Below are 25,785 nucleotides of genomic sequence, written 5' to 3' on the forward strand. Positions count from 1 at the left end.
AACCAGCAAACAAAAAAACCAGCTTCAGTATTCTACCATCCCTTTCCCCGACTCTTTCCAATTCCCCCCTCGGCTTTGCAGCTTCCTGGGTGCCTTTTTAACAACGCTGTTGGAACAGACTGGAGCCCCCGCTCATCCTCCAAGCCCGAAGTTTCCACACAGTTTTGCAACACCGACAGCAGCATAAACAAAGCCACGTGTCCCGAGAAGGGGGAGGGGGGCGGCTCTGGCTCACATTTCCGGCAACAAAGGCAGCGCTATAAAGGCAGCGGCGGTGGCGGCTGAAAGGTCAGAACTAGAGTCTGAATACGAAAGCATCTTTGCAGCCAGCTGTGCACAGTATCTTTTCCCCCACCAGCCTAAACCATGCCTTTTCTAGGGCAGGACTGGAGGTCCCCGGGGCAAAATTGGGTGAAAACCGAAGACGGCTGGAAAAGGTTTTTGGATGAGCAAAGCAACTATGTCAATGAAATTAACAGGTGAGCGATTCGCAGTGGAGGAGAGAGACAGCGATTGACGTGGGGGTCGGGGCATTCCTCTCATCCCTGGATTTCTTAGCCACTCGTTGCTGCCTCTTACTGTTCCTCTCCACTTGAGCCTTCTAGTGGGTAATATCCCCCCCCCCCCCATATAGCTTTGCCTTGTCCCACTTCCCCCATTTGGAAAAATTCACCCCTACGCCACTGGTGATGGAGGAGTTATTCCTACCCCCTTCCTAAAACAATTAATCAAGGATAGGATGCTGGGATGTTTCATAAGGAAGATATTTCCGCTTCAGCTTGGCTAAAGCCCGCGGAGGAGGATGTACAGCGATGCGTATGTCTAGAAGCGCCATAGAAATGATTAGTAATAGGAGGAGGAGGGAGTGTGGGGACAAATCGGATAAGTTTTCCCGTTCAATCCGAATGATGGGATATATTTCTTTTGCTCTCTCATTTTCTTAAAAGGGGGGGGGGGAGCAGATTGTGACGCTAAAATAATCTGGTTGGCATGAAGCGCTAGTATGCTAACGAGATTGTTGCATTGCAAAGATGATGCTGGAGGAGAGTAGTCGGACTTGTTCTTATTTAACTGCGCACTTGATCTTCTGTCGCATCCCGGGTTTGATTTATGGCTGACAGGCTGTAAACAAGCTGAGCTCGCCTGTGTGGTCTTCTTGCCGGAAGCTGCCCGGAGCGAAACGTCACTGTGCCTTGCAGATTTCAGGGGCGGGGCTTGAGAGTCGAACTGTCCCCGTGCCCTGCAGTGAGCGTCAGCGGCCAGTGAGCGGCGCTGCGATACGAAGCGGCGGGCCACGGACTCCCTGGAGGTTGATAATAGGCCTGGGGCCCGTTCCCTAAGCTCTGGCTCTGCTTTATTATACCAGTGGTGCAAGCTGCCAGGCCGGGAGACACTATGGGCTTTTGTCTTTAGTGGTGTGCGAGATTATGGGTACCAGCTCCTTCTAATGTTGAGCGAACAGCTGGGCCTGGAGGGAGGGGTGTAACTTCTGTGGGCTTTAGGAACCCCTCCCCCAGTCATTATGAAAAGCTAGCTTTTGTGTTTTTAAGGCTGCGCTATTTTCTATTGTATTATATTTATTACATAACATTAAAAAATTCAGGAAAACAACAGTTAAAGATCTAAATTAAATCTAGCCCAACTAATGGGATTGCTTCATAAGTAAGTTACAAGAAAAAAAATATAATAGAAATATATATATATTTATTTTCTAGAGCTCTCCAGTATTAGCCTCAGACAGGAAAAAAAAAGAGCGAGCTTAATTTTAGTCACATTTATCTTCAGAAATTGTCTGGGGTGAAGTTTTATCTTGAAGAAATAACTCCTTAAAAATGTACTTATTTCCATATGTAGCCAGATATTTACAAGGAAACCTAAGGAAAAAATAAAGCTCCTATTGTTAAAGTCTTCGACTTCAGTTGCAGGCATTGCTTTCTACCCAATTGATTCTGTCTGGCTAGAGATTGTGCTATTTTTTAAGTAACTGTGTTGGTATATAGAGAATCTCTGATATAACAGATACTCCTTGGTATGAAAAATGTTCCAAGAAGGCTTAGTCACAGGTGCTTGCTGTTCATTATCTGTGATTATTGTATAATGCTAGTACATGGCATGTTGAAACATCCAGCCCACCAGTTGTACTAAAGCTATTTTTAGAGCTGAAAAGCTGTTGTTTTGGACTCTGACTTTAGACGAGCATGTATCATTATGACAGGCTCTTGGTTTCTAACTGTGTCATTTTCTTGAACGCCGGCCATCAAATAGACTTATTAAGCTTTTGTTTATGAAATGAACTACTTGACTCAGAGTGAGGAGGGTTTAAACTCTGAAATCTTCAGTCCCATTCCAAAGGGCACAAAATAGCCCCTTAGTCAATGTATAAATTATTCTAAGTTCAAAACACTCCTGCAGTATCCAGTAGTTCCTTAAAATAAAAAAGGCTTGGATTTCTCAGTACTTAAACTGTAACTATTTAATGTCTGAAAGGATTGTGTGACTTGAAAACGTCACTAGTACCAGTGGAGTCGGCTAATTTTCCAGAAGTGCAGGTCTATAGCAGTGAAAACAGGCTTTTATAGATTAACTGACTTATCACTGTAAGAGCTTTCAAGGGCAAGAGTCATTTCAGCTGAAGTTCCACGTTATCTGGCTCTTTTCAGCCTGCAGATGGTGAATATGAATTCTTAGTTGGAGATCCAGATATTTCATTAGGTAAACTAGGTAGTCCCCTAGAATGGCAAAGAGCAGCTGCAGTCAAATTAAAACAGTAAGTGAGCCCAGGAGTTACCAAACCTGTTCCGAGGGAGTCAGGTTTACAGGACATCCACAGTGATTATGCATGAGAGATTGTATATGATGCCTCTTTAATATCCACAGTGATTATGCACAAAAGATTCATATACCAGAGTCTGATTGAACCTAAGATCTTTGGATTCTGCTGAGAACGAATCTGCAACTGAAACTGGCTGATCAGTTTTGATAGAAACCAAAACGTAAATTTAACTTTTCCCCTTACCCAATCAGTTCCCTTCCTGAGCTGACCCCCCCCACCCCCAAGTAGGTCCTCCCTGGGTCTGTGTTAAGATGACCTAGTGGTCTACTGGAGTCTTTGGGAACAGGAACCCCTCTCATTCCTGTTCCATGCTGCTGATCCACTTTCAATGATTGCTGAGGGCTGCTGCGGTAGATCAGCATCCATTTTGCAATTGGTACAAGTTTAATTGCAAAATGGTGGATGGACCTCCCAAAGAAGTCTAGCTAACACAAGGCTGCTGTAAGTCTCTGCAGCCATTGCAAATAGAGAAGCAGTAGCATGGGTCAGGAATGAGTGGGGTTCATTTTTGCCCCCAAAGATTCCATTAGCCCACCAGGCCTTCCTAAAGTAAACCTATGGAGTGAATGTCAGCTTTCAGCTGAAAATGCACAGGCATTTTCAACTGAAACTAGTTTCCAGTCTAATTTCAGTACTGAATCAAAACTGAAATTTGCCGGTTGACATTGTATATCTGGATTTTCAGAAGGCATTTGACAAGGTTCCGCATGAACGACTACTTCGGAAAATTGCGAGCCATGGAATCGAGGGTGAAAAATACTCACGTGGATTAAAAACTGGCTGGATCATAGGAAACAGAGAGTTGGGGTAAATGGACAATACTCGGACTGGAAGAGCATCACCAGGGCTCGATGCTTGGACCCGTGCTCTTCAACATCTTTATAAATGATCTAGACATTGGTACGACGAGTGAGGTGATTAAATTTGCGGACGATACAAAGTTATTCAGAGTAGTGAAGGGGGATTGCAAAGATCTGGGCTGGAGGAATGGGCATCAACATGGCAGATGAGGTTCAACATGGATAAGTGTAAAGTGATGCCTGTCGGTAACAAAAATCTCATGCACGAATACAGGATGTCCGGGGCGGTACTTGGAGAGACCTCCCAGGAAAGAGACTTGGGAGTTATGATCGACAAGTCGATGAAGCCGTCCACGCAATGTGTGGCGGCGGTGAAAAGGGCGAACAGAATGCTAGGAATGATAAAGAAGGGGATCATGAACAGATCGGAGAAGGTTATGCCGCTGTACCGGACCATGGTACACCCTCACCTGGAGTACTGTGTCCAGCACTGGTCGCCGTACATAAAGAACACGGTACTACTCAAAAGGGTCCAGAGAAGAGCGATTAAGATGGTTAAGGGGCTGGAGGAGTTGCCGTACAGTGAAAGATTAGAGAAACTGTGCCTTTTCTCCCTCGAACAGAGGAGATTGAGAGGGGACATGATCGAAACATTCAAGGTACTGAAGCGAATAGACTTAGTAGATAAGGACAGGTTGTTCACCTTCTCCAAGATAGGGAGAACGAGAGGGCACTCTCTCTAAAATTGAAAGGGGATAGATTCTGTACAAACATAAGGAAGTTATTCTTCACTCAGAGTGATAGAAAACTGAAACGCTCTTCCGGAGTCTTGTCATAGGGGAAAACACCCTCCAGGGATTCAAGACAAAGTTAGACAAGTTCCTACTGAACCAGAACGTATGCAGGTAGGGCTTGTCTCAGTTAGGGCGCTGGTCTTTGACCAAGGGTCGCCGCGTGAGCGGACTGCTGGGCACAATGGACCACTGGTCTGACCCAACAGTGACAATTCTTATGTTCTTAGAGAATATCCTGAAAACCAGACTGACTGGGCCTCTACTGCAATAGGTCCTGAAAGCCACAACCCCCCCCCCCCCCCCAAAACCCCCGCCCCCCCAAAAAAACCTATTTGTGCAAACATTTTACTAGAAGAGATGGTGGTCACTTTTCATATAGCCTGAAAATGTCATTATGTATGGATATGAGTGGGTGCTGAAAAGTTCTCGGCCCAACAAAGAAGAGAATGAAGTGGATATGGTTCAATCAGTTATCTGAAACAATGTCAAAACATAGAATTTTATTTCTGCAAATTGCCACATAAAAATATTCTTTTCAGCCACAGTGGCAAAATAACGTTCAGAATTTAGGAAGTTAGTTGGACTGAACTTTTCAGCACCCTCTCAAATGTAATGAAAGTGAGCCAAGTATAGAACAATCAAACCATTGTGACATCACTGATGAGGTTGGCTCTTATTGGTGGAATGAGGCATTATGACTTCACAATATTGGCTTTGATTACCAGAGACTGAAAGTCTTCACACTACTAGGACGTGCTGAAAAGTTCTCAGCCTAACCACGTGGATATGGTTCAATCAATGATCTGAAACAATGTCAAAACAGAATTTTGTTTCTGCAAATTGGCATTTGACAAAATAAGATAACTCTTCAGCTTCAGTGGCAAAATAACGTTCTGAATTTAAGAAGTTGGTTGGTTGGAATGAGAACTTTTTTTAGCACCTACTCGTAGTGAGAGCAAAGTTCATATTAAAAGTATACCCAATTATATTTTTACAGGATTATTCTGAGGGGGTGGAGGGAGAGATTGTCTAGGGCAGTGGTCTCAAACTCAAACCCTTTGCAGGGCCACATTTTGGATTTGTAGGTACTTGGAGGGCTGCAGAAAAAAATAATTAATGTCTTATTAAAGAAATGACAACTTTGCATGTGGATTCTGAAATCTGAAATGATCAAAAGCAATTAAGGAAATATTTATAAATTATAGTTTATAAATCTTTCCTTAATTGCTTCTGGTAATTTCAGCTATACACAGCTGAAAGCAGTGCAACATGTAGAAAGTGAAAAACTATCAAAGTATCAACTGCAAGAGACAAGATTTTGGGCCAACTATTTTGAGGCCCTCGGTATTATAAAGAATGATTCTTTATGGAAAACTTGTGCCTTAAGTATCCAAAGGTCACGTTCTCAGCCGCCTTCAGCTCTCGCCTCCTCCAGCACCGGACACACGCACAAGCTGAACTGCCTCCAATGGTTACCTTACGTTCTGGAACATTGTCCGCCCATCAATAACTAAAACTGAGGTAGCACTGAAAAAGCCATGTTTGAGAACACTTATATTGCCTTCCCTTCAAGTTTTGTTGCTATTAATTAGAAATTTGTACTTCATTAGCCAGTTGAAAGTCTCCATTTGTTCACGTTCCAGACCAGCCAGTGAAAGCAAGTATGCACTGCATCGTACTCGTCTTCAAAGTTATATCAGGCTGTATGCATATTAGCATTCAAATTCAGATATTCCTTTGTAAGACAATCTTATCAGATTTCTCTCTTCAAAACATTCTTCACTATGCATTTCCATTACCATTTCCTGCAGTATGAGGGGTGCTAAAAAGTTCTCAGCCCAGCCAACCAACTTCATAAATTCTGAGCATTATTTTGCCACTGTAGCTGAAGTGTTATTTCGTTGGTGCCAATTTTGCAGAATCAAAATTCTATGGTTTTTTTGTTGTGTGTTTGTTTTTTTTTGTTTTTTTACATTGTTTTTAGATCATTGATTAAACCATATCCACGTCATTCTCTTGGGCTAAGAACTTTTCAACACCCCCTCATAGACTCGAATAAAGCTAACCCTTTAGACTAGAGGCTAATTTTTCTAATACTTCTAGCTCATAAATTAACCCTCACTTTAAATAGACACCAAACTTAAATTCATGTTTTTGTTGCCAGCTATGACAACAAAAAATTGCGGATGTAGATGTTCTAAAAGATGATTTAATAGTCACTTCACAATAAAAATGTATAAATATAAATCCAAGTTTATAGTCCATACATAATTGTCCTACCGGACCCTACGTAGTCCGTGTTTTGGTGAACACGCCTTCCTCAGGGGTCTGGTTGGTGTAGGAATCACAGATAAAAATGTAGATTAAAAACAGTGTGCGTGTCTTTGAGCTGATAGCCAAAGGCTGTAAGTACAGACAGAATGACGTGAAAAATCACAATGTTGCCAGCTAGGCTTTTTCCTTTTAAAATATGTTCCATTCTGACTTTAGCCTATTATGTCTAAGACATGGCTCTGCTTTTCCTGATGATTAGAACACATCATTCATAGTGGAGGTAAAATTAAAACTGGATCAACAGGTGTTGAGAAGGAGCCCCTTGACAGCCTTTCTGTCACAGGCATTATTTACAGTTAATACCACAAATATGAAGAAACTTTGATGTTACCTAGTTGTCAGTTGGTACTTCCAGATCCAAGGCTGATTTGGTCTTATCTACCTTTCACTAAGTTAAGGTGACTTGTACAAATGTGTGTGGTATGAAGAATGCCTATACTTAAAGCTTGAAATGCAACAAAAAGGTAAACTGAACTTCCCAGCCAGTTTCCCCTTTATACTCGGATCAAGGAACACCTAGCTGGCAGCCATGTGCTGCTCTTTAGTAGCCCTGCCTTTCTGCATTTGAGCTGTACTTTCCTGCACAATTTAATGAGTGGCAGTGCAGCAGAGGCTGCTGAGCAGGAATCGGTGCAGCCATATAAGTGGTGCCAAAGGGAGCTGTGAGCACCTGTTATCTGGAGTGCTGTTACTCAATGCTTTGTCTAGTGTGTGGGCAGGAAGTAGGAATTCAAGAGACTGGCCCACTCCAGCCGGATGATTTGTAGGGAAGCAGTGACCTCTTTCTACAGCTGTAGTATTCGTAACTCCTGTGATAGCATGCAGGGTGGAACCAACCCTCCACTCTGCACAGGTCATGTTCTGGACCCCCTGCCTTGTATCTGTCTCCACCTAGGGCCTTGGAGGATCACAGCAGCAAGTGAAATGCTGTTACTCCTGTAGCAAGGCCTCTTGTCGTCCACAAAAACAGCTTCAGTGGCCAGCTTTCAACCTCTGCCAATATCTGGGGCCAGCTGAAAACCAGCCAGTTGGCAACACTTCCTAAGCAGCAAGTACCTGCTTGAGTAGCATCTTGATTTAAGAACTTGAGGCCTACAGCCAATAAACTTGTTTTCTTGGCTGCAAGGAAGTCTCTGGAAGGCAAACAGTTGGTCTGTTTTCAAAGTTGTGTGTTTGGGTTTGTTTGTTTTTTGTGTGTGTGTATGTGGGTTGGACTACTGGGAAGCATTTTACTGTGACCAGCTGCCAGGTGACTTCTGAAGAATGCTCTATAGCAATGGTTCCCATCCCAGTCCAGGAGGACTGCCCGCCAATCAGGTTTTCAGGAGATGACCGGTATATAAATTGAAAACTAGAATATGCATGGAGCAGATTTGCTTGCCTGTTACCTCCCATTATATGCAAATCTCTCATACTTATTCATTAAGGCTATCCTGAAAACCCATCTGGCTGGTGGCTTTCCAGGAGAGGGTTAGGAACCACTGTTGTATAGCCTGTCAGCAGGTAACCACCATGCACTCCAGATGAGATGACTGGACCATTCATGCATGTAATTTTCTAATTTTCTGGATGTATGATCAACGCATGCCTTCTGTCAGCTATAGATGGGTCTGAGCTCTTCTGAGTGACTAAGCTATAGAACAATTGCTACACTCGTACTATATATCACAGAAGCAAAATGATGGATCTTCAGACTGGATAGGCCATATAGTCTAACTATGGAGCTTAAAGAGAGAATTTTATTAATCTCTTGATCTATAGCTGTGGATGCCAGAGAAAGAGGTTTATATCACTAAATTAGTGAAGTTTAGGGGGTTGGGGGAACATTGGGCCAGTGAAGAAAAGGTAAGAGGCTTCTTTGCAGATTTAACTCTTACATTTGGAAGAGGGTTCAAGACAAATGTGAAGAGGGGAGGGAATTCCAAAGATGGGGACCGAGGTGCAAGAAGGCCATGCCCCAGAAGATATCCAGATTGATATGAGGGATGGAGATTAGATTGCAGGGCATGTAAAAGATGGGTTAGATAAATGAGTTTGTCCATGTGAAGGGTGATAAAGCAGAATTTGGCTACTAGTAACTGCCCATGTTAATCTATAAATATGGGAGAGAAATGCTTTCTTGAATTCAGATAGTCACAATAGAGGTGATAAAAGACACTGTTCTACGCATCACCCCAGTTTTTCATTCTTTGGATTTATCTCATCCTCCCAGAAGAGCTCACAACGCATTACAAGTTTACATATATAATAAAGTAGAATATGGTATAGTAATATAGAGCATGACGGTACATTGTAGGTCATGACACAATAAGACAATACATAAGGGAACATGATAGTAGTCAAAAAGCATGGCAATATTTAATAGGATATTAAAGTATTTTCTCTGGTTACTCCTGAGTCTGTCCCTTTCCCCTTCATCCTGTTCCCTCCTCCATTCCAGAGCTTCCTACCTCCTGTGATCTTATGCCATGGAGATGTTTACCATATTTTTGAGCATATAATATGCATTATACAAACCAAGCACTATACGCACGGGTGCACTATACAAGTGCATTTTTTAGGCACGCTATAATTGCAAAATGAGTGCACTTGTTTTAAGGTTTTCATTTTAGGTTTTGTGCAGCAGCGCCTGCAATAATTTAAAAGCCCTTAAAAATGTTTGCCCAATAATGTGTCTTAGAAAAATAAACTTGTGTAGCAAGTTAAATTTTACATAGAATTAATTTGCATGCATTATCTCCCGAGTTGTTTAAATGGTGCTAAAATGGCATGCGTAATTTCATTGAATTTAGCTACATTAGTTCTGATAATTGAGCTTTATAAATCGGTGTTAATTGGCGTCCATTAAGTTTTATGCCTGTATTTGCTTGGTTCTAAAAAGGGGGTGTGGCCACACCCTGATAAGTAGATCATTAATTTATATACACTGTTATAGAATAAGAAGGATCTGAATTTACAGTGCTTGCCCAGCTAGACTATTGTAATTCAGTCTATTTAGGCATTAAGCAGGGCAGTCTAAAACAACTTCAGCTGATACAAAATACGGCAGCAAAGATTATATTTGGGAAGCAAAAGTACTATCATGTTTCTCCTTTGAGAAAGCTTCACTGGTTTCCAGTCTGCTTGAGGATTCAATTTAAATGTGCATGCATTCTTTAAGCTTCTCTATGGAATATTTAATCCTTTAAGTTCCCTTATATTGGAACCCCTTCAGATCTTGCCATTTGAGGAATACACAGAGATATAAACTATCATTCCCTTCTTTTAAGGGTATTAGATCTATAGGAAAGCTTAGTCAATCTTTTGCCTTCAAGCTGGTAGAGATGTGGAATGGACTTCCTGACGCCATTGGACTGATAGGCCAGCCACAACAATTTCGTAAAGCCTTGAAAACTCTGCTGTTTACACAAAATTTAAATGGCTTAACTATAGTATCAAAGAATTGACGATAATCCAGCTTTTTTTTTTTTTATCCTCGTTCTTATGTATGCTAGTCTTAATTACATGTGAACCGAGTTGAGCTCCGTTGGGAGATGACCTGGTATATAAACTGAAGATTAGATTAGATCTGGGCCTAATTTAGGTGTAAGAATTTACACCAGGGTTTAGTTGGTGTAAATGGTAAAACCTAAAGTTAAGAGGTTCCTGGCACCAAGTGCTATTGTATAAAAGGCGCCTAACTTTCACTACCACTTATAGAATAATGCTTAGCATGGTTTGTTTGTGCTGATTTTTTTTCTTTTCTTTTCAGTGCCGTTTATAAAATTCAGTCCATTATGTGTTTAAAACAAAACAACCCCCCCCCCAAAAAAAAAACAAACCAAAAAACAATAGGTATTTCTAGCATCTTCCCTCATCCATCTTTCTTCCAGGAAAGACATTGATTTCTAAGTCTGAAAATTCTGACCATTGTGGGCCGACTATTGACTTGCAACCCTCTGCCTTGGGCAGACTTTGAACTGTGGATTCCATGACTTTCAGCCTACTGATATAGCCATTAGGTTGCTTATCGTGACAGTGCTCTGAATTAGAGAATGACACGGGGACAAATTTTTCCCTGTCCCCATGGGAACTCTTCCCATCCTGTCCTGGTGAGTTCTTTCATATTCCTCCATTATGATAATAGGGGGCTGGAAGCTACAGGTCGATAATTGGTTACATCAGAGGGGCTTAGTTTTGGGTTCCTGGGGATGGGTGTTGAGATGATTCCTCTTGATTTGGAGGAAAAGGCCAGTTTTTAGGTGATAGTTGAGCCATTGGGTTATTTTCCTGTGTTTTTTGGGGTAGTTGCTTTGATCAGGTAAGGTGGGCAGGTGTCAAGGCTGCAGTGTGCGTTGGAGTATTTTAGGAGAAGCCGTTTTGTGTATTTGAATGTAATCTCTTCAGAGTCCTTCCAAGATGTCTGTAGGTTTAGCTGGATCAGTGGGGGGGTAGTTGGTCTCGTGTGGATTGGCATTTTTGTTTTAAAATGGTTGACTAGTTCCGGGGCTGTTGGAATAGAGGGGGGTGTCACCATTTGTGATCTCATTCATGTTGGTTAGGTTATCTAATATTGAGAAGTTTGTTGATTTTTAATTTAAGATATCTTCTGAGTTGATTGTATCAGTGATTTATATTCTAGGATTTTCTGACGCCACTTAGGGCTCCTTTTACAAAGGTGCGCTAGCGTTTTTAGCGCATGCACCGGCTTAGCGCGTGCTAGCTGAAAAACTACCGCCTGCTCAAGAGGAGGCGGTAGCGGCTAGCATGCGCTATTCCGCGCATTAAGGCCCCTAACGCACCTTTGTAAAAGGAGCCCTTAATCTTGTTTTCCGAGTACGGGTGTTTACGCCAGTAATGCTCAGCTTGTCGGCAAACTCTAGGGACATGAGTGCCGAGTAGAAGTATTGCTCTGATTTTTGGATTCTTTTGCTGCATTTGAGTGGGGCTAGCTTGTTTAGGATTTGTTCATTGATAGTTTTCCAATGGTCCAGAAAGTATTGGTCAGGGATGGGGAGGGGTAACGAGTTATCTATTTCATTCCAGTCTGATTCAGGGGTTACTTTCTATAATAGACTATTCAGGGGGTCATTGATATCTTTCCAGACTATGGTGAATTTTAGGAGAAGGTGGTCCAACTAAGGTACTTTAGATAAGGAATTAATTTTAAATTCTAGGTAGCTTTTGCTTAAGTTGAGGAGGCAAGTTGATCTAACTGATGGACCTTTTCGTGTGTGGGTTGTTGGAACAAGGGTTTGAGGCCTAGCTCATTTAAGAGGTTAAGGAATTTCAGTTTGAGGTGGAGTCTAGTTCTCCTATGATGAGAGTGGAGTCCTAATGTATTGTGGTTCAGCTTCTAGCCACTTTCCAGGAGGGATGTAGAAGTATGCAGCAGATGGGACATTGGAAAGAGTGGCTGTTATTTCTACCATTAGTAGTTCTAGTGAGGTAAGATTTAGATTCCACAATTTTGATGTGAAAGGATGATTTGTGCATTATTGCCAGGTCTTCACCCCTGTGACCAGCTCTCAATAGGTGAGTGATTTTGTATTCTAATTGTAATCTGGGGTTGACTTGCATTGGTGTTCATGTTCTGCTTAGAAATAGAAAGCTGGGTTGTAATTCATTGAGCAGATCTTTTATAATTTTAGTCTTATTGACCACTGATTTCGTGTCAATATATCCACAGGGGACCGAGATGAGCATGACTTATTATGTAAGTAGCTGAGATTCTTAAGTTTAGTGATGTGAGGTCCCTTTGTACAGCTTAATACGTGCTTTCAGTACTTGCCTCGGTGATGTTGCTTCCAGAAATGAAAAGCATTGAATTGCTGATGTTCTAGTATTATCTCGTGTTTACCCAATCCTCCCTGCCTTTTCCAGAAATTAACATTTACATCTCTCTCCTCAGTTACTGCAAGAAGGAAGAATACAACAAAGAGAATCTCTTATATAACACAAACTACAATATTGCTGCTAAGAAGCGGAAGAAGGACCTGCTGAACAACAAAGCAAAGATTCAGTGTAAGGATTCCATATCGGAGCAAGTGCACCAAAAGCCTTTTTGCTAGTCGCAGAAGAGAACTGAGCTGCCTTTCCATACTGTGTAGGCATGTATTGGGTCCTGATTGGGGGGGGTCCCTCAGTTCTTATTCAGCAGGTTCTTGTATATGCCTAGCATAAGAAAATATACGGTCTTACACTGGGATAAACTCTGATTGTTTCAACATCCACAAACAGCTTTATTATCCATTTATGCTGAAGTCGCTTTATTTCTGAGTTAGATTGACAATTAGAGCTTTTTGCTCTATTGGGTTTGTTTTCCTCCTTATGAAATCAGTCTCATTTCCTGTTGGTCATGGCACTTTTCCCAAGTTTGAATACCAGCAGGTAAGAGATTGCAGTGGAGTTTTTTTTTTCCCATTAGCAGATTCTCACTGGACACCTCTTTCAGGACAAGAAGCATTTGAGGTCAGGGTTACCTTTTTGTTAGCTGTTCTAAAGTGAAAGTGATGTCGGTTATACTTCCTGTATGGGTTGCCCTGCACTGATCCTGCCCTTTTAACCTTTCCTTTAATCAAGCACCATTGTTGAACTGAAAGGCAACTAAACAAGAGCAGTTTCTAACTGCTTAACTGAAAAGGACCTTAAAAAAAAAAATGCTCTTTAGGGCTATTCTTTCTAGCTATACTTTAAGTTTAAACACTGAAAGACTTAATTTTTTTTTTTTTTGAGTCAAGTGTTTGAACTCATAAAATTCATGGCACCATATAAGCTGGTATATTGAATATTCAGCACTTCAAGGCAGGCTGGTCTAGTTCAGTGCTCTTCAATGCAAGGCCAATGGGCCAATGGTGGGCCTCCAGAGAACTCATTTCCTTTCTGTTCTTCTCTAAACAGGCTTGGGACATAAATAGGAACGTAGAGGGGGAAGGAGAACACTGCTTGAACGACAAGGCATTTTTCAATAGACGAGAGTGCATTTGGAAATGGTCAAAACCTTGAATCCTCCCCAATAAAATCTGAAGGTGGGCTGTAGGGATGGATGTCATTGCTGACCACTGTGTCAATGTTGTGCCCCCCCCCCCACTCCCCCCGAGAAGATATTTAGCCGCTCTCCTTCAGTTCATTAGAATCCAAAGTGGTCCCAGATTAAAAATTAATGAAGACCAGTGGTCTAGTCAGTCAACTAAAACCAGCTGTATGGAGGCCATGGTGGGTCTAGTGCCCTTCATTGTTTTATGGAGGAGGGGGAACTAAAGAAAATTCAGGCATTCCCCCATCTTAAGGCAATTGGTGGTCCAACACACAGTCTAGAGACCAGAGACTGCAGGGGCAGGTTGCTGCTTACCTAATCATCTGGTATGTGGCTTCATCCAGATGAGGGCTGAGGCACCTTAATGCTTGCACAGTCACTTGGAAGGAGGCATTTGATTTTCAGTACTATTGGATACATTCTATAAGGTCTACTTGCATTAGAACTAATGGTAATTTATTTTACCTCGGCTATATTCTGTTTTAAGGTTAGTAGCAACTGCATCCCTGGTTGATGTCCAACTCTAGTAGAATCCTCCAATTACCACAGAACACAGCAGGGGTAAACTTCCCAAAATGCTTTTTACAGCCAAGACCTGACTTCTAATGTCCTGTAGTGTGTTCACTAGATACAGGTGGGAGGGAAGCCTATCTAGCTGTTGATATTTTAACTGACTTGTGAGGACTTGCAATTCAGTTTCCAGATGTGGTAGAGAAAATTACACCACCTCTTAAGACCTTGATGACTAGCTATATCTAGCAAATTTACCTAGAATTTTTTTTTAATTGACTTAAATAAAAACACAATTCTTTTTCCACAGATTTGCCCCAAGAAAAATGGATCTATGTGCATAAAGGAAGCACAAAAGAAGTAAGTGTTTGTGGTTTTTTTTTCTTTTTATTTAAATAGTTGGTATAATTCTGTAGATACAATGAGGGGGTTACAAATGATGGACCCCAGGTGTCACATATGCTAGGTACGCCACCCAATTATACCCTGAAAATGTCTTATGAAAACATGGGTGGGCTGTTGGCTTTTTAAAGGGGTTATCCTGCTGGAGTTCTTCCAGGCATGGTGCTGTTTATGAGGACTATTTACCATATATACTCAAATATAAATAGAGATGGCCCTTTTTCCACCAAAAAGGTTGACTTCAATATAAACCGTGATTGTAGACTCACCAGGATCACCCAAATTTTCAAAGACTCCACGTATTCCCATAAGTGGTGCAAAAAATACCAGAAACATCCACCTTTTTCATACTCCCAACACATTCACAGCAATTTCATCTCCATATTGCGTTTAAATCTATCTTTAATATTTTATTTATTGTATGTATATACCACTTATTTCCCAAGTGGTTTACATTCAGGTACTCAAGCATTTTCCCTATCTGTCCTGTTGGGCTCACACTATCTAATGTACTTGGGGCAATGGGGGGATTAGATGACTTGCCCAGGGTCATAAGGAGCAGTGTGGGATTTGAACCCGCAACTTCAGGGGGCTGAGGCTGTAGCTCTAACCACTGCACCATACACTCCCAATACTGCAGAGTTCTGAGTTTCAAACCGTAGATTTTTGGCTACATCTGCTCTGGTTTTTGAGAGAGGCTAATATTGTAGCAAAGCACAGTTCCCACTAGAAATATGCAGAGTTAATAGATGACCTGAATGCAGTTACAGAATTCTGTTTTACCCACTGGTAACATAGTAACATAGTAGATGACGGCAGATAAAGACCCGAATGGTCCATCCAGTCTGCCCAACCTGATTCAATTTAAATTTTTTTTTTTTTTTTTCTCCTGTACCATGAAAATAGGGTTCAGTGTGTCCTAGCAATCGCATTCTTTTCACCCAAAACTCAATTCATCCAAATTTGGGTTTAGAAAATGTTATGGCAGCAAATATTCAAGAAATTTAAAGAAGAAAAAAATGCATCTACAGTGGTGCCTCGCATAACGAACGCCGCACACAACGAACTTCATGTCTTGTTTCACACAACGAACTTCACACAACGAACTTCGTTTCACACAACGAACTTCGTTTCACACAACGAAGTCGCCCGAGCTGCCGATGTATTGCATCCTTCCGCGCAGGCACTGCAGGCAGTCGTTAGTCACTGCGCTTAACTGCCCTCTCTCACTGTATACAGTCGTCCTTTTAAGATAAACTCAATATTTTTTATATATCATGGCTTCTAAAAAAAGCAGGAAGGTGATTTCTGTTTAAATGAAACGGGAAATAATTAGAAGGAGTGAATGTGGGGTAAAACAGTGTGACCTCGTCAAAGAGTTTGGCCTCAGCAAGACCACCATTTTCACCATTTTGACAAATTTATCTTTTTTTATGTCATCTTAGCATATTTTATGCTGCAGAACGAATTATTTTTTTTAACATGTATTGTTATGGGAAAACGCGTTTCACATAACGAACTTTTCGCATAACAAACTTGCTCCTGGAACGAATTAAGTTCGTTGTGTGAGGCACCACTGTATTTAAAAACAAGCTTAGTTGGTGATCAAAGCCTTCTGCCATGACACTGAAGGAAGCTGTTGCCTGATAATGTATGCTGAGCTCATGCAGGGCCTTGAGCATGCATAGATGCTCAAGGTCCCACACTGGCCCAGGACAAAAAGTGTTGAAGTCAGCTCGAGCGCCAGAGCTGGTAAGGAGAATGTGGCGACAGCGGGTTGGAATGCAGAGTAATGCAGCACCTGTCAGAGGGAGGGGGAAGTTTAGGAAAGCAGTGCCCGCCATTAGAAAGGGAGGATAAAAGCACGGCTATCTTGTGGACTCAAATATAAACCGAAACCCATTTTTTGGGCCCAAAAATCTGTTTATATTACAGTAATACTGTATAATAGGATTATAACTGAAGCCCCACTGAAGAGGCTAGAAGTGAGGCTATGGCTGCTTCAAAACAGCACTTTTTAAGCATGGTGAAGATTGGATTTGAGAAAGTTGCACACAATTAATCAGCTAAGATAGTCATGTCTTAGATAATATACTCGTATTTAAGTGCAGTGATGGCATATTTGTGTATTCTGAAACTGAAGTTTATGAGGTGTATTTCAAGCACAAAGTATTTTAGTGGTTTTAATTTTATTTGTAAAAAGATACATTAACAAGGGCTGTGCTAAATCCTACTGAAAAACACTTGATCTCAAGACTTCACATTGCTTGCTTTTATTATTTGTTAAAGCTCAATGTCTATTATTTGTAAGTGGCCTAGTAGTAAAATAATGCTATTCAAATTAAACAGTTTTTTTTTTTTTAAATTGCGTTACCAAATGCTCACCTTCATGGTGTGTAGGCCTGTGACAGGAATTGTGTTCAAGTCCAGCTTCATTCTCCTATGTCGGTGACAACTTCTGAATTGATTCCTTGGGCATATTGCTTAGCCATGTTTATTTATTTATTTATTTTCTTTCTAGCGTCATGGCTATTGCACTTTGGGGGAAGCTTTCAACCGGCTAGATTTTTCAAGTGCCATTCTAGATTCCAGGAAGTTCAACTATGTGGTGAGGGTAAGTACCGAGACCTTCTGCTCGTCAATCTGGGATTCCTTCCACAATGCTTTGCTTTCACATGTGTGTTTAGTTTGTGGTGGAACACGCTGCTGCTTGCGTTTAAAAGAAGGCTACACAAATTCCAGGTGACCCTGAACCAAATTAGGTTTCACTTCTCAATCAAGTATAACAGGGGGTAAATGAAGATTTGAAATTGCTCTATTAAACAGCACTAACACAACAGCAGAAGTTTGAAAAGGTACCGCCTGCAAAGAAACACTGTCTGTAGTAAATAAGTTCAATAAGTTAACTTTTCTAATCCTTTTGCTGACCTAACATTATTTGTTTCTGAAAGTTTTTTTGGGGGGGAGGGTTAAATATATACTGTCAATTGGGCAAAGGAGTGCTTTAGAAAAAGTTCACTTTCCTTAAACTGATTTACTGCAGATAGTATTCTTGCTTAGAGTGGCGTACAGTATAATCTCATTATAACGGAACCTCGTCTATAGCGGACGAGGTCCGCTGGTTCCGGCAGTGCACCTTTATACACATGCAGAAAATCATCACATATAGCGGACTCGCATATAATGGACAAACAGTTTTGGTCCCCAGAGCTGCTTTTAGCTTGTAGTTTTGTTTGGCTATAATGGACATGCAGGCTCCGCCTACAAGGTGCGTGGCGTGCCGGTGATATATCAAAATGCAGCCCAGAAGAAAATGAGAGTTTTTTCTTTCCAGTACAGTACAACATAATGCTTTAGAACATCTTTTAGGGTTCTGGTTTTGCAATCATTTTGTGCTGTCCCAATGTTTTGCTGAGTTTTGTTATTGATGTTGCTGATATGCTTGTGCAGTGACTGTTGTTCATTGACTGAACATAAAGTTGACCTAAATAAAGTTTTTTTAAAAAAAAATGCAACTCTGAATATAACGGACTGTTTTTCCAGGTCTCTTGAAGTCCGTAAAATCCGTTAGCATCTTGACATACCAGTCTTTAATACTGCCCTAGTCGCATGGGAAAAAGGCGATTATTGCTGGACTAATAATAATTTGTGACAAGCTGATATTTTCCCCCAGGTCAGAACTGATTTTTATAGTCTGATACCACAGTAAAGTCGGCTGTTTTAAAAGTTCAGCCTGGTTAGACTGTTGTCGGTATTTGTGTTCCAAGTTTCCAAATTTATTTAGTCTTTGATGTACCGTTTATCAAAAACATACCTAAACGGTTTACAATTATCAGAATATTATTAAAATAAAACAAACTTAAATGTAAAAAGTGGAGGGGACAAAACAAATAGACTTACTGGAATAAAAAGGAAAACTTGGAAATGGTAAGAGCTTAAATACAATGAAAAAATAAAATCTTGAAATGGAGGGGCTTTAGCCACAAAAAAATTTTTTTTAACTATCTTGAAATAGAGCAGACACCATGAGAAGGCAATCACTCAGTAATCTTTGTTACATTTTTATAACTCCAGTTTAGTGAGACATGATGGGGGAAATTTGAGACAGAATATTAAGACCTTAAGGATCTGAGATTTTAAGGTTTTTGCTTCTCTTAGAGGGCCAGCCTGTTCTTGAGTTATAAACATACTGTACATCTTGAGGCAAACATATCAAATTGCCACTCAAATGAGTTTTATCAGTATTTTACTCTAATGACAATCTGCCTGGATTGAATCAAAGCAGACTGAACAGTAATATTGCCATTGCTAACTTGTTTGCAGGTATGATCATGTGGCTTTGTGGCAAACATGGATAAATGTGTGTGTGTGGGGGGGGATTGTATTAGAGCAGGGGTGCCCACACTTTTTGGGCTTGCGAGCTACTTTTAAAATGACCAAGTCAAAATGATCTACCAACAATAAAATTTTAAAAAAACACAACGCACACTGTACGCATAGAAAATGTTAATTATCATTCCTATTCCAGGGTTTTTCAAAGAGGTCAAAGCAGATGACTCTATGCACTATCACCTCAGTAACAACCATACAAAAATAGACAAAAATATACCCCCCTCCCTTTTTACTAAACCACGATAGCAGTTTTTAGAGCGCAGGGAGCTGCGCTGAATGCCCAGCGCTGCTCTCGACGCTCATAGGCTCCCTGCGCTAAAAAACTCTATTGCGGTTTAGTAAAAGGGGACCTTAGTGTAAAATATAGACAGCAGATATAAATTGAGACACATTTCGATCACTAAATTTAAAATAAAATCATTTTTCCTACCTTGTCTGGTGATTTCATGAGTCTCTGGTTGCACTTTCTTCTTCTGACTGTGCATCCAGTTTTTCTTCCCTTCTTTCAGCCTGTATGCTTCCTCTCCTCCACACCTCATTCCCTCCCCCAACTTTTCCTTCCTCTCTCCCTGCCCTTTCTTTCTCTCTGCCTCCCTTTCCTTTTTTTCTGTTTCTCTTCTTTCCTTCTGTCTCCCTGCCTGCCCTTTTTCTTTCTTTCTCCCTGCCCTCCCCCAAGACACTGCCACTGCCATCGGGGACCCAAAATGCCATCGGGGACCAGGACCCAAACCGCCACCAATAACAGGCCCGAAAGCCGACGCCAATAACACGCCCAAAAGCCGACGCCGCCCCAACCTCTCCCTGCTTCGGCCGACCAGCATCGCGAGGAACTGTTGGGGGAAATGCTGCCGGGTCCTGCCTTCGCGGAAACAGAAAGTAGGCAGGACCCAGCAGCAAGAAGAGGAAATGCTTCACTAACATGTCTCCCGCCTTAGCCCGTAGCGAACTTATGCTCCGGGCTCTAACGTGTGCGTGCAGGCTTCCCTTCTCCCCCCCCCCCCCTCCCCGGGCATAACTTCCGGTTTCGGAGGGAAGAGAAGAGAAGCCTGCACGCACACGTTAGAGCCCGGAGCATAAGTTCGCTAGGGGCTGAAATCTCCAAGCCGGTTTTTTTGGTTTTTTTTTTTTTAATGTTCAGCAGCGGCAGATGACAGCTGGGCGGACCGCCCAGCTAAAAGGCCCTAGGGAGAACACTGGAGAGGAAGGCTGATCGGCCCGTAGATCAGGACGGCAACACGAGTGCGATCGACTCGAGTTGCCTTCCTGAGCTACTGGTCGATCGCGATCGACGCGTTGGGCACCCCTGTATTAGAGAATGGGGTTCCTTCTGGTGTTAGGTGTGGGGATTTTGGGGTTTTATTGAGGACTTATCTTGTATGGACTTTCATTCTAGAATACCATAGGACACTTAAAAAAAAAAACCAACAACCCAAAACCCAATAGTGTTATTTATAGAGATGGAGAACAGAGGGAGAGGAGTGGAGGGCTTTGAAGAAAAGAGGAGCAGCTTAATCTTGGGCATGTTTAGTTTCAGGTGGCAGCAAGACCTCCAGGCAGCAATGTTGGCAAACAGGCTGAGACTTTTTCTTGGACTCTAGGTAAAAGTTTGGGTGTAGAGAGGTAGAGTTGAAGTCATCCGCATATAGGTGAAACTGGAAGCCATAGGATGAGATCAGGACACCAAGGAAAGAGGGGTCCTAAGACAGAACCCTGGGGTATAATAACTGTTAGCGGAATAGCAGCAGAGGTGGACTCGCTAATGCATCTACTAAAGGTGCAATAGGAGAGGTAGGAGGAAAGCTAGGAGAGGACAGATATGCAGAATCCACGCAAGAACAGCATATCTAGGAGTAAGCAGTGATTAACAGTATCAAAGGCTACGGACGGATGAGGATCGAGTAAAAGCCCTTAGATCTGGCCAGGAACAGGTCAGTGCAGAGTTAGAGGGCAGCCTCTGGAGTGTACGGGGGCAAAAGACAGATTTGTAGAGGATCAAGTAGCCCCACCATCAATATCCTAACCTTATTGAGTTATTGCAATAATTCTTGATTTTTACATGATTTGTATGAGCTTCCTTAAATGAGTCATGACCAAAAGCAGATTGCTCTCTCGGGCAAGTTGGTTTCCCTTGTGCTCTCCTTCTATTAAAAGCCCACACAAGCTATACAGATCAGGTTCGGATCATCTTGTCACTAGAGCTGATGTTGGAGGTGAACAAAAGTCACTCGATCACTCCAGGCCACTTTGGAGCTCCAAGCTACTGGTCCGATGTTGGTGGGTCATTAAGCAGCACAAGCAAGCATCTGATTATAGGATCCCTGCAATAGGTGGCATGCTAGCAGAAACATGCTTAACCAAGGCTGTATAAATTCCAGTCACTCATTGGGAAACCAGTTCAGCTACTGATCAACTTTGTCATGGGGCAGTTTTTGGAAATTTTCTGTCTAAAATATGTTGCATATAGAAAAATAGCTGTTTTTTATATTAGCATAACACAACATAACTTTATTTTTCTATACCGCCTTAATCAAAAGAATTCTAGGCGGTTTCCACAAGAGAGAAAAAACTGGACAATTAGTGAAATACAGAATAGTAAAAAATGAATACAACCTATTGTATTAGAGACATTAAAAATTTAAAATTAATAGAATAAAATTATGTTTAAAAATGAAAGCACAGATTAAGAGATAAATTTCTCAAATAATATTGTCTTGATTACTTTTCTAAAAGCGCCATAGGACAGCATGGCTCCACTGATATAATTACTCAGCCAGGACTGTTTGCTTGCTTGAAAAGTAAGCATCCTGTCTAAGTAAGACTCAAGTTTGCAGCCTAAAATTTTTGGGACTGCTTATAGTGCATATAATTTATACAGAGCTGAGGTGTTGTAATGAAAATGACATATTATAAAATCTCTGGATAGCAAGAGCAGGTGTAAACTGGTGTACTGCTAGGGATATTTCTGGGAGTGTTAAGAGGTGCCTATTGTCACTTATTTAATGTTCCTCTTTGTGCCTTAGCGTCTGTCAGATGAGGATCCAGTGTGCTTCTAGTCATGTGATAGGATTTGGGTGCCAGAACTGACGGCTTCTATTTCCATCCCCAGCTGCTGGAGCTGATTGCAAAGTCACAGCTGACCTCCCTGAGTGGCATAGCCCAGAAAAACTACATGAACATTTTGGAAAAAGTGGTGCAGAAAGGTAATAAAACAAATCATCAATATTGCCTTTTTTTTTTTTTTTTTGAGCCTATCCTACCCTGTCCTTGATCACAAGGGATTTTGTTTAAATTTTCTTTACAGTGGAAGCAGGACCACAAATCCCACAATGTAAACAAAATCCCAGACCGGGGCCATAATTGCACAAGTAACCTGTAGGCTAAATACACTCTTGACTGTATTGTAGAATTTTTCTTTTTTAAAAGATCCAGGAAACAGTTTTGTATTAAAGTTCTAGTAAACTCACTTTTTGACTCCCCATTTCCTCCTTTGTGGGTTTTCCAGGTCAAATATCACCAGTCATTTCTGAAACAAACTTTCAATTTCTATTTCCCAGTTTTACATTCCATCCTAGCCAGTCGGTCATTGTGTATATCCTGAAAACCTATATATGAGATTTTGCATTCAATGAAAAATAGTGCATGCAGATTAATCTTGCATATATTCATTCATTATGAGTATCCTGAAAACAAGACCAGTTTGTCCTGAGTTGAGAGAACCCCTGGTGTAGTCTATTCACTGCAACAACTTCTGGAACACTACAATCGTAATGATCAAATTTAGGCTCTAGGGCCCTGATGCGCAATGCACTGATACCATGGTAAAAATTACCATGGCGGGAGATATATTTTTTCTGTGCCGAGTGATGCTCAGCATAAATAGCATGCAAATTATATGCATGTTCCTGTGGCGCAGCCCTGGTAAAAGGGGGAGGAACTGTGCCTGGTGTTTGCTTAGAAGAGCAGTCACTAGGTACAGGTCCTCCCCACTGCCATCCCTTCTGTCAGGCTTGCTGGGCTGCTGTTGCCGATTCAGCTGATCGTGGCAGGGGAATCCCTGATCAGCTGAACTAGCAGGACTCCCTGAAGCTGCCAATCAGCAGCTTCATGGAGTCCTTCTGGCTCAGCTGATAGGGATTCCCCAGCTAAACTGAACAGGCGCTGCTGCCAAATTTTGTTTTGTTTTTAAATGATCACCTGTATTGTACGAGCTCAACAGCTGCCCATTAAAAAAAAAGGTTGCACAGTTCCCACACCCCTGTAACTTCCCTCCCCATCCCCCCACCCCAAATCGGCAGGAAAGAGGCCCACTCCCTCCTTCCTAAAGGACCCCCCCTCCCACCAGCCCAGGATCCCCCGATACATTCCACATCTCCTGGGAGGGGCTTTAGGTACCTGAGCCAATTGGGGCTTTAGGCCCCTCCCTGTGCATCCCAGGGTGCACCTAGGAAGGGGAAAATATGCTATTTTCAAGATTTAGGCCTGCTGCCAATCTTCAGTAGAAGGTAGGGGATGGCGGCATGGCGGGAGGGGGAATTGGGGGGGCTTTTTTTTTTTTTTTTAAATCGGTGCTGGGTGTGAGTTGCCTTTTGGCTCAGACTCTGACAAGAAAATAAGGCTACAGCTCAGACCCTGCCAGAAAATTTTGCCTCTAAAAACTGTTTGTGTAATGCTCTAAAAAAGTTTAGAACATTACACAGCGTGCTCATATAATACTAATGTGCTCCTTGTAATGTATTAGCATAGGATTCATAGTGTCTGCTGCAAGGAGCATTAGTGGCCATGGAGAACCTTCCCCCCCCCCCATCAGGAGGGGAGCTTTCCGTGCCAGTAAGACTGCTTTAACGAGTCTTGGGGCCATGGAAAGCTTTAGAGCATCGGGGCCTAGGTGTTGCCTTTGTATGAAGAGTGACTCCCCCCTGTGAGTAGCTTCCTTGAATTTCCACAATTCTGGAATAAACCTAACCACTTCAACCACTAGACCAGACCTCTTATCTTTATCAACACAAGATATAGCGCATAGGCTCCATGGCATACCTGATAAGGCTTCCTATTTTATAATCGAGAAAAACAAATTTACTGCTACTATTAACTATATATTATGTATGTTAAGCCTGTAACCCGTCTTGAGCTCTTTGGTGAGGGCAGGACAGAAAACAAAATAAATTCATAAATTAACTATTTGTAGAGCACTATCAGTCACAGAGAAGGGTCCCTACTCGAATGAGTTCAGTCTAGTGAATCAAGATAGACAGGATGCCAGGGTAGGGGTTACAGTTAGCAGGGGATGGTTAAACTGCTGGTTAGGGTGATGAGCAGAGGGAGAGGGTTATTTGTTGAAGGAAATCCCAAAGATGGGGTATGGCACGCGGACTCAGGTAGTCTATTCCAGGCATGCAGGGCAGCAAGGTGTGGAAGGAATGAAGTCTGGAATTGGCAGTGGAGAAGAAGGGCTCAGATAAAATCTGTGGAATGGAGTTTTCAAGTTTCTTTGGTCAAATGCTTGCATGAAACAATGTTCATGAGAAACCCACAAAGGTTGGGAACAACCAAAGTAGATTGCAAAATGTATAGAACCGCCATTTCTTGACATTGTAACCTTCTATAATTGATTCGGTGACGAGTTCTCTCCAAGCTGAATCCTAACCTACAAAGCTTCTCTTGTGCAGAAGTTTCCTCGTATTGCCCCTTCCTGATAAATGCTAAATATCAGGAAAAAAAAATAGAACACACAAAAGCAAGGAGGGGGGAGGCTAAAACTATCCTGCTTGCCCATAGCAAAGAACATTATACACTTTGTGAAAAGGAAATCTCTCTGGCTGTTTGTATAGTTGGGCCAAGTGTTTAGTCATAATAGGGTCTTTGCATTTACCATCTTGTTAGTCCATTCTTAAATTGGTTCCCTGGATTGGTGGAAAATGACTCAACAGAAGGGAATCCTAAAAAAAAGGCTTAACTCCACTTCAGCCTCTTAAAAGGAACACGATGGGATCAGCCTCCTAACTAAATTTTAGTCCATTTTCAAACAAATACTTGGGATGACTTGATGGCCATTGCTGTGCAGGACACGAGTTTTGATTCCAAATTGTGGGTGCTAGGCTACAAATGCTGCTTTTTGTAAAAAAAAAAAAAAAAAAAAAAAGGGAGGGAATCCCAGCTATATTAATACCTACCAGCTGCTTGGAGTGCATTTGTACTTGTTTCCAGGGACTGTACAGAAGAGGCAAGTGATAAAAGGATAAACTTCATAAACCTCCCAAAGGCTTAATGGCACCTAAATCTTGGGTGGCTTGAACAATAAGCCCAAAAATAAGCTGCTCAAAATCACTAAAAAACTAAAATTATTTCATGTTCCAGCTAGTTTCCTGTTTGAAAACAAAGATCACCTTTTTTTTTTATTTATTAATAGATTATCCAATTGAGGTATGTCATTTTGAGGACCAAAGTCTTAGTCGGATGCCTGAACTGAAGTTCAGGACTTCATGTGTCAACAGTAAGACGTTTTCTGTTTGGTCCCAGAACAAATATGGCTAAGATGTAAAGCTAACTAAATAAAATATCCCGTCCTCCCCAGAGAGCTCAGAACAGGTTAGAAATTTAAGGTGGTCATGTTTGCTACATAGGGCCTTCACATTTTTTAGGCCAGTTTCCCCCATTGATACAATCTGCTCCCTAATTGAAGCAACGTTTGAAGATATGGGAATCTGT

The 25,785-nt window shown here is 41.7% G+C and overlaps 1 protein-coding gene across 1 annotated transcript in view; it reads left to right on the forward strand.

The window, feature by feature from the left end:
* The first annotated feature begins 274 nt into the window (after positions 1 to 274).
* Positions 275 to 25,785, forward strand: part of FBXO32 (F-box protein 32) — a 38,440-nt gene continuing 12,929 nt past the window's right edge. The window contains exons 1-5 of the mRNA XM_033934793.1: positions 275 to 479; positions 12,652 to 12,764; positions 14,597 to 14,646; positions 17,210 to 17,302; positions 22,187 to 22,280. Coding sequence (XP_033790684.1) covers positions 367 to 479; positions 12,652 to 12,764; positions 14,597 to 14,646; positions 17,210 to 17,302; positions 22,187 to 22,280 — 463 coding nt within the window. The 5' untranslated portion in view covers positions 275 to 366. The remainder of the gene's footprint in view (positions 480 to 12,651; positions 12,765 to 14,596; positions 14,647 to 17,209; positions 17,303 to 22,186; positions 22,281 to 25,785) is intronic.

The sequence above is a fragment of the Geotrypetes seraphini genome, chromosome 2 (assembly GCF_902459505.1).
Source record: "Geotrypetes seraphini chromosome 2, aGeoSer1.1, whole genome shotgun sequence".
Lineage (NCBI taxonomy): Eukaryota > Metazoa > Chordata > Amphibia > Gymnophiona > Dermophiidae > Geotrypetes > Geotrypetes seraphini.